The 13,955-nt window shown below is 35.8% G+C and overlaps 2 protein-coding genes across 2 annotated transcripts; one reads left to right on the plus strand and one right to left on the minus strand.

Moving 5' to 3' along the window:
• Nucleotides 1-1,907: 1,907 nt before the first annotated feature.
• Nucleotides 1,908-2,630, plus strand: LOC110695847. The gene has a single exon (XM_021873071.1). The coding sequence runs from the start codon at nucleotides 1,908-1,910 to the stop codon at nucleotides 2,628-2,630; it is 723 nt and encodes a 240-aa protein (XP_021728763.1).
• Nucleotides 2,631-2,955: 325 nt separating this feature from the next.
• On the minus strand, nucleotides 2,956-9,782 carry LOC110695713 (TLD domain-containing protein 1-like). Its single transcript, XM_021872940.1, has 8 exons — nucleotides 9,627-9,782; nucleotides 9,438-9,540; nucleotides 9,232-9,336; nucleotides 9,062-9,147; nucleotides 8,166-8,407; nucleotides 4,559-4,745; nucleotides 4,022-4,205; nucleotides 2,956-3,593 (listed from the first exon to the last, which is right to left on the minus strand). Exons 1-8 carry the CDS (start codon nucleotides 9,677-9,679, stop codon nucleotides 3,288-3,290), a joined length of 1,266 nt encoding a protein of 421 aa, XP_021728632.1. The 5' UTR covers nucleotides 9,680-9,782; the 3' UTR covers nucleotides 2,956-3,287.
• Nucleotides 9,783-13,955: the final 4,173 nt, after the last annotated feature.

A 13,955-nucleotide genomic window follows, 5' to 3' on the forward strand; every position in this document is an offset into this window, starting at 1 on the left:
GCTTGATACAAATCATGATAGAGTAGTGAGAGTTACATTATCGACTCGGCCTGTGGTTGATTGTTGCATTATCAATTCGACCACAACGTCGATTGTTGCGTATTATGTGGATAAGGAAAGAGCTTTTTGAAGCATATTGGGATGTTATTAATCGAGGTTTTGAAGTGGGGTGTTAGTATGCTGTAGTGTATGGTGGATAAGGAAAGAGCGTTTTGAAGCATATTGGGATGTTATTAATCGAGGTTTTGAAGTGGGGTGTTAGTATGCTGTAGTGTATGGTGGATAAGGAAAGAGCGTTTTGAAGCATATTGGGATGTTATTAATCGAGGTTTTGAAGTGGGGTGTTAGTATGCTGTAGTTTATGGTGGATTATTTCAGTCATCATTCTATTGAGTGGTTAGGCTACTAGCAAGCCTTTGCTTGTTACACACTGCTAAGACATTCTAGTGTACTGAATAGGCGAATACTGATAATGATCAAGATAAGTCTTGGGCTTTTGTTTGGTGGAAAAGCTGAATTGTTCGAACTAATGTTCTATAAGTTTAACTTTAGAAGACTGAATTTCATGAACATTACAAACTACTATTGCTTATTACGGATTCAAAATAGAGAAGTAGGTATTACGATAAGTGATTGTGAGTTGCCTTGCTTTGTAGCTTGGTGGTGGACTAGTGGCTATATAGAAAGAGCCTCTTGACTTCAGAGTCCTTTGAGATATTTTCGTAGATTAAGGGATTTGCTGAATGGTTATTTTGTATGGCTATATTATCGGGGTAGTTTGTTGTGACGTGGAAAATATTTCGTATGTATCAATGTTACCACATAATGAATACACAGGCGCCTTGCTTTTAATCAGTAGTTGCTGAAGCTTCAATCCTTGAGTTGATAGCTACTGATGCAGGGGCCTTAACATTGCATTATGATATGCTTTTGTAATAGGTGCTTAAACTTGCAGTCTTTTTTTGCGCTACCTTATTTGCTTAAATTTCTGATTCCATTTTGGTGGTCGGTTGGCACAACTATTATTATAGGACTTTATGCTAGGCTCAGTAGCGCTGATGTTCCAATGTGATGCATAAATAGTTACCAGTTTTTGTGCTTCACGTTAGCACTGATTTTCCAAATGCGATACATGAATAGCAATTAGTGGTTTGTGGAGGCAGATGTACCATGCGCATGGTGTATCTGTTTCAAAAAAAAAAGCGGAAAAAACATTGTATAGAGACGTAATGAAAATTTAGCTAAAATGAAAAGAACATTTAGTTAAGGTGAAAAGAATATATTATAGAATTGTAAAGATTTAAGAAATACACATAACACTATCTTATAAAGAACATCATCTTCAACCTGTGTCACATTATTCTCAAATTCAGCATCTATATCCAGATTCATCAAATTTTATAAAGGTAAATTAAACAATGAATTTTATGATTACAAAATATTCTAATTGAAACCTAAAGTAACACAATTAAAGAAAAAATAAATACAAAATTTCATTTAAAATTACCTTTGATCTTTGATTAACAAATCCACATATTCACCTTCATTAAAAGCACCACGAAATTCGATCTATATGCGTAGCCGTCTTCTTCTATCACAAGATTTTTTTTTTTTTTTTATAAATTTTCTATCTCTCTCTAAGATTTTTATTCCTCTCTCTAAAAAATTCAAACAAGTGATATATATATATTTTTTATATTAAATATGAGGAAATATATACAAATTTCTAAATTGAGATTGGGAAATAATTACCAAAAGGGTCCAAAACTCTTCAATTATGGAATAAATAATTCATTTAAAGATTGAAAAGCCAGATGTTCTTTAAAAAATACTATTATTCTCTTTTTGTTACTTCTCAACTTGACCCAAGTTTTGTTAATCATCCCCGATTCCAAATGTTATTGCAAATGTGTCGAAATAATCCTCAACTACCACAACAATTTCTTAGCAGAATAAACACTCCTAATTTATTCTCTCAACTTCCCCAACAAAATCCTCAAACTGGTACAAGAACTCCAACACTTAATTTGCCACAGCATTCGAAAACAACCCAACCGTCTCCAAGTGAGGAAGGAAGTAATTCCGAAACCCAAATTCCTTCATCTCCAAGCAGGGATGGAAGCGATTCTGAAACATCAAATGAAGAGTACAGCAGTGAATCACAACCATCACAATTCGATGAAGATGTTCTTCAGATAAACCTCCCACAACTTAACCAAACACAATTCAACCTGAAATGGAGAGTAGATGAAGATAAAGCTCTCCTTTCGGCTTTTATGATGTCAGGGGTAGATCAACTCAAGGGCACCAGTGAAACATCGAGAGAAAAGTGGGTGAATATTATGCGAGACTTTGAGTTGGCTCGACAAGAGGATCCTTACAACATCAGGCATAGAAAAATGGAGGCTATCAAAAGTCGATGGAGAAGAATGAATTTGTCTGTGAAAAAGTGGGTTGATGTGTACGCAGAAGCAAAGAAACAGAAAGGCAGTACATCAAGTGAGGCTGATATCTTGGCCGAAGCCCATAGGATGTATCAAGGGTGCTCAAATGGAGCACAGTTCACATTCGAGCACTCGTGGGACATAACGAAGCAACATCGTAATTGGCAGGGCTCAATGAAACAGTAGTGGTAATGTCGGGCAAGTAGCTATGAAGAAAACTCCTGAGAAACAACAAGAAATTGAAGAAGAAAACTCCTGAGAAACAAGTATAGACGGTATAGTTGTACTAATGTCAACTGCTGCACTTGGAACATAGCGATAATCTGATATGCAGTAGAAAACTAATCTCTTCCACGAGCAGATTGTAGTTTGGATCTTGTAAACGATACGAATTAGATCTTTAGATTTTAGTTTCTACACATCTTCACCGGGGATTCCAGAGTCCTGATACAATAAAACCTTCACATGTTGACATCCAAAGACGGCCTATCTGCTTGACATTCACAGAAGATGATACTTTCCAATGTCATGTTATTCAAAGATAAAATGGTTTGTGATGATTCCAGCAAGTCACAGTAACAATTTTATAGGTAAATGATCAGTATCTGAGCAAATATAATTACAGCAGAGTTAAAGAGCTTTTAGCAAAACAGTAAATCATTCATCATAATTATGATGATACACATCAATATCATACAAGCACTGTCATTGCCACAGCTTGCAAAAATACAACCCCGGGTGGTGGAGGGGGAGGAGACCGTGGAAATAGGATCATCAAACTCCATAAATCGACAATAATACAATATGTATCCCTTTGTCAATAATGCCCAGAATGCAAGCATGTTACTGACTGGAATTTGCAAGGCCGACCAAGTTAAGCATGTTTCTATCCTCCTTAAACCTTTCTAGCACAGTACCTTCGAGTGCATTGCTCCCTTTTAGTTGCACTTCTCTAGGGAAAACACTCCAACATTCTATTACTTCCGGGCATATCCTGTTGGATTTTGAAAGGGGAGGACTCCCAAATGTAGTACACTCAAAGGTTTGTCCAGCGTCAAAATTTGCTGTCAGAAAGAGACCAAAGTGATGAGCCCGTCCTCCAAAGCCAATTCCATTTGGGATGGATTCTGAACTGTAATTGACAGCGCACTGCAAATGTGGAATTCCATCAGCTAAGGAAATTGCAAGAGCCATAATATAAAAGAATTCAAGGAATTCACAACAGTTCGAGCACATCAGAAAGTATAACAGGGTAACCTACACGACCATTTTGAAGTTTCCAGAAACTGATCTGTAATTCTAAAAAGGTAGTGAAACTACCATACATTTATTGAGTTTATTGAAGTACCCTTATAAATTGCACTCAATATGGGAAATATTTCCCTTACATCTTAGTAATGGGTTCTTACTTTTTAGGGGCCAGAGAATTTCACATTTTCAGGAAAGGGTAAACTAATAAATTCAAGTGTTTAAGTGAGTGGAGAGTGGTAGATAATTTGTAAGGAAGAAATAATTCGTTGCAAAAACACAATATTATTTACTTCAAAAAGAGAATTATTTCATTTTTTAGTTCTCACCCACTGCAAATTGTTATTTGCTCCAGTTGGCCGATAAATAGACAATTTTGGATGTAGCTGAAACAAAAAACACTTTAGATCACCATAGAAATCACTGTGCTTTTGCCACGGTTGGGAAGCATAACCTCCATATACGCAACCTTCTGTATCCTTGATAATCAACACAGTTGGCCCTTCATCAACTCTGCACTCAAATTGTAATAATCATTACTACAGTTATAGTTTTAAGCTATCGGCATCAAACATGCATTGGCAAAAAAGTGGAGCATTTTCTTCATCAAAACGCAGAACTTTCAAATATTAAGGTAGCCATTAGCTGTGAATAATTGGCTAAACGCATAAAAGGTAATAATAAATTGAAAAGTAGGTAAGACAACAACAAAAACCTTAACAATATGGAACAAGAATGAACCAAAGAGAAAAAATGAAGTATACATGAGAAAAGATAAGCTATGTCTTCTATCATAAACCATGCTTTGAGCTTTCCAAGATTAGGACAATTAAACACTCATTAGTGAAAGTAGATAGAAATCTCACGCGACTTTCCCCAGGAATGTGTTGAAACTCTGGCCATGGTATGAACTGTGGTACAAAAGTTTCCACTCCACCAGCTCTAGCTGGGTGAGAAGGCCACCTATCAACCAAGCATATTGCTCCTTCAATATTAGGTTGGAATCATAAGTGTCAGGGTACAGCAGACGAGGAACTTGAGAACCCACCCTCCCTACATGGAAAAAGGAGTCAAAGTTTGCATTAGAAAATAAAGTCCATCAACAAAAGTTTGTCCATAAACAAAATGGGTTCAACTTAATGACAGAACACAGCAATAAGGGTATAGCTTGTAAATTGTAAGCTAAAACTACTACCTCCGTTAATTGTTATCTGCAACTTTGGGGTATTATTTGAGAGATATAAAATATTCCAAAGTTGCAAATAACAATTAACGGAGGTAGTATAACAAACTAGATGGGGAACAGATACCAAGAAAGAAAATAAATGATGCGTCACAGCATAAAATCATACCCATTTAGTAAAATTAATATCAACTTTTGACACTAGAGCACAGGTAGGAAAACTAATTCAAGCATTCTACTAGCCTAATTATATAGATTTATCAATAATTATGCTATTGACTCCCATTTTACTTGTTTGGTTTTATGGTGATAGGTAAACCAAACAGGCAGCACAACCTACAGGATAGGATTCATCAGAATACAAAACAGACATATTTCTCCTAATGATTTACATGTTCTTCTCTACAAATCTCCTTCTAATTTGGTTTTTTTCTATATAGAATGCTCAGATAAATAGCTCCATGATATGGTGCCATCTGGTCTTAAATAATTTCTCCTCTCTTTGATTCACAACGTGTGGAAATTTGTAGTATTCATGTTCTCTCATTTGACCACCTTTGTTGATTTATATGTTGGCAAAATAAAGCCAGGTGGAATCTTGGTAGATTCGTCTCGATATATATTTTCACAATAGTAAATTTTTATTATTTTTTAAATATGTACAATTAAAGATATAAAGGGTTTAAAATATGTATCAACGAGCATAAAAGTCAAAACGTTGCGAGTAAAAGAGAATGGAGGAAGTACTAAGTACCATAAGTTGCTATTTGTGGGATACGATTGGAGCTTCATGCATCCAAGTGCACAACTTGAAGTATATGTTGGGAACAAATTACAAATTAAGACACGGGAAGCACCTTGCTCTCACAAAAATGTATAAAGGCCTTAAAACACTCTTAATCCTTGAACAAGCTTCTATTGAACAATAAAGCTAGAGAAGATACTGGTGCTTCCTAATATCAAGGTTGGTTCGCTTTCATCTTATTCCCAATAGTTACCACCCCAATGAACTCTTTGTTTTTCTCTTAGCACACACAATATCAACTGCTTTTACCATGTGATGTCAAGGAAGAGAGGCTCCAAATAAAATAAACCCACCAAAGGAACTGACGCAACAACAGGAGTAGGCACTTTTGCCTAGTTCATAACTCGCCAATTTGCAGAAAAAGTCAAAGGAGAAGTGTAAGCTCTCGTTTTTTGAGGCAGTTAAGCTATAAGCTGCTATACTTAAATTAGTCACAGGAGAAGTGTAAGCTCTCGTTTTTTGAGGCAGTTAAGCTATAAGCTGCTATACTTAAATTAATTTAGTTCCCAAGTTCAAATGTCCAATAACTGTGGATGATTTCTGTCCAATCTCTTATTATATAATTGTATCACTAAGCTTTTGAGTGAGTGACTAAGTTTAGGGCTACACTAAGCTTCTGTGAGACTGAGGAAATGTTTCACCTTGGCCATCATTAAAACCATTATACACTATCTCTCACCTTCAACTTCTCTGGGAGACTTTTCAAGAGAGAAAAGGTAGTGATGGTGAAGAAAGTTGGGGCTGTGAAGTTTTTTTAGAACATTTTGTAAAGGTTGAGTAATTTTGTGGATTTAAGAAAAGGGTGGTTTTTTTTTTTTTTTTTTTTTTTTTTTTTTTTTTTTTTTTTTGGTGTGTGTGTGTGTGTGTGGAAACCATCAGCAGAGATAATATTAATGGAGGTCGAGTTCCACCAAAGTTTCAAGGCTTTGGGAAAACAAAACAATCAAATGAACTTAATATGTGTCTTTTGTATTTCTATCTCACTTTAACTTAATATGTGTGCTAAAAGTAAATGTGTCAACTAATTTAAAACGGAGTAGAATCTATCTTGTTCCCCTCTCATTCTAATATATAAAAAAAAAAATTATGAAATAATTTTTGTAGATACTAAAAGAAGTTGTATTGGCATGTGAAAAAAAGTTCTAGAAATTCATTTGATCATATCCTAGTGCCATAAAGTTTGAACTAAACTGTTGGATCTTTAGATTTGTGCTCATGCCTCGCCCTTTTTAAAAGTTTGCATAGTAGTTTGGAATGTTATAACTACCACCATAAAAAAAAGATATGACTTTACCACCATAGAAAAAAGATATGACTTTTTACACTTGTTATAAGAACTAGAGCTAAGATCCAATTCTAGTGCGCTAGAAGCACTAGAAGTATCTTAGATACTCGAACAAGATAACTCATTGATTACATTTTATCTGGAAAAGACAGTTAAGTATACTATAGTTTATCCTATTCCAAAGAAAGTGACAAATGTACTCTCAGGGTATGAACGAGAAGATTTGCTCAAAGCTATTGTGTGTGGAATTACATAATAATTGTACTTGGGAAGTGGTGTTGGGGTTTACAGGAATTGAAAATACAGAGAAAGGTTTCAATTGTTCAGTGCTAATCTTTTATTTCAACTGTAAGGTAGCCAGCAGAAAAGTTCGAGTGGCATAAAATTATCAGACTCCTGCATAAATAAGGTCTACACATACTCTTATAGCTTGCTAACCTAGAGAACTACTCTCTTGAAAGGAGAACATCTCTAGAGGTTGCTTGTCTTTCAAGTGAAAGAAGACACTGAGCAATGAGCATCTAGTGCTCTGTAAGAATGGGCACATCTCTAAGAAGGAAATCTAAAATTGTGAAAGCTTAGAAGGTGCATGATGAACAGCTTGCATAAAGCAACCAGAGCTAATATCATATTTGACAACTGTGGTATGCTTCAAATTAAGTCACTGGGTATTCTTCAATCTAAGTCACTAATAATTTCTTTTTCTCAGACCCCAATACTTTAGAGTGTCAAGCTTGGTGGTTCTTTGTAAACTTACAAATAATTAGCTCTATATCTTGTCCTCCATAATGAAATAAAGGCTTATTCCAACACCCCACCAAAGCAGCACACATAAAATTAACTTTTTCGAATAGCATGTAACAATCCCTGAAGACAATGAGAAACATTCCCTATCTAACAAGTTCTATCCTTTTAGAAGCTGCAATTTTCAACCTTTGATCATTCTTACACGCCAAAAATATGAGAAGGTAATTGAAGGATAAATTAAATCAAGCATACACTGTCATACATAGTTAATAATCTGTTACAACTCTCTGCTTTGTGTTAGCCTAATGGCAGTGTATAACAATACAAGAACATAGCATTTGTAGCATCCCATAGCAGGAGGAGAATTAATCCAAAGAGCAGATAGCAAATTATACGTTTCCATATAGCCTGTGTAGTAGTATCAAGAAATACAAATAGATTAAAAGAAAGAACCTGGATCAGGTGGCGACAACAAACTTCCAAGGTACTTCCTTAGAGATGGAATATGGCCACACAGGTCCTTGAAGTCTTCAAACGACATACTTTTTGTATCACCTACTTCGTCATCTTTTGAGAATATTGCAGCATTTAGGATCGCATCTATTATGCACTGATGGGATTTCGTTTCAGAGTCATCATCCTTGAGAGGAAACAAGTCATAAAGAATTGCAGCTAAAACAGCTTGCAGATCAGACCTGTCAAACTGTGAGTTAAATCAATCAACACCACACAGTAAAGAAACTAAGCAACGAATGCATAATTACGTTATTGCCAATGACCCTGAACAACAAATACATACATACATTACTCTGATTCCAGAAGGATAACACTCACATTTAAATGACAGTCACATTGCTCGATTCCACGAGTGAGCAACTGAGCATTCTATATGATGTGAAAAAAAAACGCTTTTCAAACTAAAACATTCATGTTTGATGGCCACTTACTTAACATACTATATATTTGCATGTGTATCATGGAATAATCAACTGCAAATCACGTCAAGCAGTAAACAAACTATCACTTGTCCCTCTCAGAATTTTAGAAGCTAGTAAACAAACTATCACTTGCACAGGCCACCGCTATATTCCATCCCACAACCGGGTTTTGCTAATTGTCTCAGGTAAGGGAACTTTTCCCAGGATGCAGCAAATAGTACTAAGGAGACATTATTTCTTTCTGGATAACAGGACCACATGAGTAATATTCAATCAATTTCTTAGCCTTCAGATAAATTCTTTTGCTTAAAATTCACATGGATTACTGATTTGGGACATAGCAAGCGAAGCAAGTAATAAATTGAGACTAATTTAATTAACTGATAAACCAGAAAGGTCAGACAGCAATACCTGTCCACTTTGCCATCATCAGAAACATCTAATAACTGGTAAATAAATTCTTCAATATCATCTTTGGTCCCTTTCTCATAAGTAGCCTATATATGAAATTCATAGCTTATAATAAGAATTAAAGATAACCCATTAAACTTTATTAAAAACCCAACAACAAAATTAATCACCTTAGCAATCACAAGATCTTCAAATGTAAGCTTTTGATCATGGCGTTTCTGGGTAATCAAATCGAACATTCGATCTCCAAGAGAATCAGGAATTTTGAAATAATCCTAATATAGGGTAACAAACAAACTACATTAATAACACCAATCAACTAGTGATTTTGCTATGAAATTAATAAATGAACTAATTAAAAGATTAAAAATCTGACCTTGAAAACTGAAGGAGAGATGAATTTGCCATTGCTTTGAGATTCAGTAGCAAGAGAATTAAATAGAGATTGAAGCTCGTCCAATTTATGTTGTGTAAATGATCTATATATGATCAAATGAAGAAGAATTATATAATGAAAATAATTATGATAAAGATTGAAAATTTAGTAAGGATTGAGAAAGAAAACCTTGAAGCAGAAACGAAACGAGGGTTGGTTGAAGATGATTGAGAATTGCCCATCTCTTTCTTTCTTTGTCCTTTGATTTTTGTACACTTCCAACCAACCTCTTATTCGGGATACAGATTGAGCTAGAGTCTAAGAGTGGCATTCCAATAATAGTAGCACTTGACATATTCTAGAAATTATTTTTAAATAAATAAAAACAATTTTTAAAAAATATCTTTTACACAATTATATCATGAATATTAAATAAAATAGTGTATGTACATGTATATTTTGTGATGATAAATTTCAAGTTTTGATAATCAAAATATGTTACTCCCTCCGTTTTTAAATACTTGCTCCATTTCTCCATGCGCGGAATTTTAGGAGAAATTGAAGAAAATAATAAAATATGGAGGTAGTGGGGTAGTTGAGAGAATAAAATATTGTAAAAAACAAAAGTAGTGGAAGAATAGGAGGAGAGAGAGTATTATGTTAGGGTAAGTTTATCCCTAGTCTTAAGATGAGTCTTTAGACAAGTCTTGAGCAAGATTCTAGCAATAATCTCTATCAAGACTACATATAGTCTTGAGATGAGTTTTGGATTCTAAAACCCATCTTGAGACTATACAAATGGACAAAAATAATTATGTTGTCCAGTTGTGAGTTGCCAACTCACCATATTAAAATAATTAAGTGTGAGAATTGATTTAAATACTGTAAAAGCTTTCCAAAAAAGGAAATGGAACAAGTATTTAAAAACGACCAGAAAAGAAAAGTGGAGCAAGTATTTAAAAACGAAGGGAGTATTTAAATGAACTTTTTTGGTATAACAATTACTTGAAATAGCGGTTTGCCTGTATTATTACTCCAATTTTAACCCTTTGATTTACGAGTTTTGTTTATCAATATGAGAAACTGATATTGTGAACTTGTGAATAAGAAGAGGCTAGTAAATGTCGAATTGGGGCTGGTTCAACCACTTCTTTTTACAGTTGAGGGCGGTATAAATGAGTTTTTATGAGTTATTTCCTAAAAAACTTATTGGTGACTTTCTACAACAACTTGATTAAAAAGAGAATCATATCCCCTCCCTATCAGTCTCATAAAGAGTCTGGAATTCAATTTTATGAGGAAACACGCCAACCCATAGACTCGCACACAACAGGGCGACAATCTAAGAGTCTCGTTTGAACACAACTTTGAAGGTTGTGCATGACACTTAACAAAGCTTGAGCTTTAAATGGTTCTGATTTTTTTTTCTTACAACAGCGGAAACACTAAATAACAAATAGAAAGGGAAAAAAAAGAAACTTAAAAAAATCAAAGGGAATAGAGGTAGCAAAAGTTGAAACAGTCTGACGGCATTGATTTGCAAGCTGATGAGAACGATTGACTTCTTCTTTACCAACTTTAAGGAAGACGCATTGTTGAAAGAGTTGTCCTAGCCTTCGGATTTCCTTAACTATCCAAAAGAGGTCCATGGTTAAAATCCCTTTTTTGCCTAGCGAGAGGATAATCATTGTAGAGTCTGTATATATTTTAATGGATGCATATCCATTATCTCGGGCCCAACCCATATCTGACAAACAAGCCAGACCCTCAGCCTAAAGTGCCGAGGAAGCAATGCCAGATGTCCCCCCGCATCTCTCTCCCTTTGATCAGAAAGAGTGATCATCCAACCTGTACCATATAACTTTGTCGATTTCTTCCAGGAACCATATACTCGAATAGTATAGGGTTGTATTGAGGTTTCATAGCAAAGAAGGAGGGGAGCCATGCCCAGATTTACTTGAAGGAACCTCGGTGGGGGATGCACATCTTGATCAGCAGTCGACTCACTTCGCAAGTTCCTAGTGCCAGTAGACATAAAATCTTGGACAAGTGTAAGAGCTAAGTCAAGATTAATGAAGAAAGAGCGCATATATCTATTATCTCCCTCAAAAATACGTTTGTTTCTTGTGACCCATAATGCGTGATTATTAGCACTAAGTAATAAACCTCGTGCACCGGGCTATCAGATCCATGGTTTCCCACTTCGGCTTTGTATTCCTAATTTTAGTTTTTGCACAACATACTTTGGATTTTGGAGTACCCTTTGGTGGATCATACTCCCTCTATATTTTTAAGTGTTTTAATTTGATTTTTTGTTATTCACATACATCACTTTGACCATTGTTTGTGTTTTATACATAAAATGAAACACAGTCATGTGAGTAATTGTCAGAATCCTCTCATCGTAGAATTTCTAAAATCAATTTTTTATAATTTATAATTATTGATAATTAAAGATAGTATTGGTCAAAATTCCATGTTGGCAAATGTATCAGTCAAATTAGAGTACTTAAAAAGTGATACAGAGGGAGAGTATTGTTCGTTTGTTTTTTTTTTTTCAAGATAGCTCTTAATAGTTTGTTATGATGACAAGTTATTCTAATTAATCTAATTACCTAGAAAAAGTTGTGCACTTGTAACTTTGTGAGGAACTACTCCATCCGTTTTTAAATACTGCTATTTCACCAAATGCCATTGAGTAATTTAAAAATTCACCAAATGCCATCGGACTTTTCAGAATTCACCAAATGCCACCGAATTTTTTAAAAATTCACCGAGTGCCATTAATGACTAACGGTAATTAACTCCGTTAGTCATTAAGGCTAATTATGCCACGTGGCATATTCTAATTGGTTCATTTTATTATTATTTTATTTATCAATAAATTTATAAAAAAAATTAAAAAAAAAACTGAACCCCGACCATTCTTCCCACCACACCACCGCCCCTACACCAGCCCAACCCCTTGCCTCCACCCCCACCGGCGACCAACATCGTCGGCGGCCACCCTTCCCCTTGACCCTATGCCCCCTACCATCTGCATCCACTCCCCCCCCTAAACACCCATCCTCGACACCCTAATAAAACCCCAAAAACGAAATCTCCAAAATCGAAAACCAAATTTGGTTGTCGATTTTAAGCAAGGTGGTTCAGGGGGTGGAGATGGGAGGGAAAGAGGTGGTTTGGGTTCGTCGGAGCAGGACGGATGGAGTGGAGGGGGTTACGAATTTAGGGAAATCGATGTTGGGGCTTAAGGTGTCGAAACCCTAGATTTCGATTTTTGGGGATTTTAATTTAGGGTTCCGGCGTGGTGGTTGAAAGGGTGGAGCTCGGAGGGGATGAACTGATTTGGGTTCTCCGGCGTGGGGAGGGGGCTTTGGTCGTCGGCGGTGGTGAGGGGAGGGATTTTCGAGGGAGAAGGAGAGTTTGCGAATCGGCTGGGTGCGTTGTCGATGCGGGCTGGCTACGCTGGGTCGCCGGCGGTGCGGTTGTTCAAGGCTGGGTTGCCGGCTGGGTTGTTCAGGGGTGGGTCGCCGCCGCGGTGGGGATTGGTTGGAGGTGGGGATATGGTGGTGGAAGTGATAGACGCTGGTCGGGCTGAGTCATGGTGGGTGGGTGGTTTTTTTTTTTTTTAGTTTTTTATTAAGTAATTAACATACTAATTTAATAAGCAACCAATCATAAGCCACCACGTGGCATAATTAGCCTTAATGACTAACGGAGTTAACTGCCGTTAGTCATTAATGGCACTCGGTGAATTTTTAAAAAACTCGGTGGCATTTGGTGAATTCTGAAAAGTTCGATGACATTTAGTGAATTTTTAAAGTGCTTAGTGGCATTTGGTGAAATAGCCGATTTTTAAATACTTGCCATATTTCCTTATTTGGAAAACTTTTACAATATTAAATTAATTTCTCTCACCTAGTGGACCTACCATGATAATATTTTATTATTTTCATATTCCCTCCTCCAATTTTTCTCCACTACTTTTGTTTTTTTACAATTTTTTTTATTCTTCCACATATTCCACTACATCCATACTTTATTACTTTTTTCAATTTTTCCTAAAACTCCGCATATGGAGAAATGGAGCAAGTATTTAAAGACGGAGAGAGTATCAATCTATACTCTGTCACAAGTTCACAACTATGCTTCTAGCCTAAAAGAACTAGAAAATACTGGACATTAAGGACATGAAACTTTGTAAAGAGTTTCGGGCTGGTCCAAATTGGAGATACTTGTATTGGCCCAAACCGAGAATCATTGAATACTAAAGTCCATATAATTAGTAACTTCACTTGTAAGAAACCTGTAGAGTATTCGGTGGAGCCTAAGGATAGTGCTAAGGTTCTAATCAAATGTAGAGGCACAAGTTCTTGGCTACATCAATTAGACCAAGAATATGATACACCAATAATATGAGGATATTATTGTATTAGTTAGTTCCTGGCTTGAAAATTAACAAAATCGAAATTAAAATAGGCAATCAAATCAGGTGTATCACATCATCTTAATGTG

Source organism: Chenopodium quinoa, unplaced genomic scaffold (genome assembly GCF_001683475.1).
Source record: "Chenopodium quinoa cultivar QQ74 unplaced genomic scaffold, ASM168347v1, whole genome shotgun sequence".
Classification (NCBI taxonomy): domain Eukaryota; kingdom Viridiplantae; phylum Streptophyta; class Magnoliopsida; order Caryophyllales; family Amaranthaceae; genus Chenopodium; species Chenopodium quinoa.

Excerpts from the sequence above, each read along its gene's own strand:
- LOC110695847 (XM_021873071.1), top strand. The coding sequence starts at position 1,908 with ATGTGTCGAAATAATCCTCAACTACCACAACAATTTCTTAGCAGAATA.
- LOC110695713 (XM_021872940.1), bottom strand. The coding sequence starts at position 9,679 with ATGGGCAATTCTCAATCATCTTCAACCAACCCTCGTTTCGTTTCTGCT. Across the intron at positions 4,206-4,558 it reads ACATTCCTGGGGAAAGTCGC|AGTTGATGAAGGGCCAACTG; the intron begins GTGAGATTTCTA and ends ATTTGAGTGCAG. Across the intron at positions 3,594-4,021 it reads CAAATAACAATTTGCAGTGG|TGCGCTGTCAATTACAGTTC; the intron begins GTGAGAACTAAA and ends CCACATTTGCAG.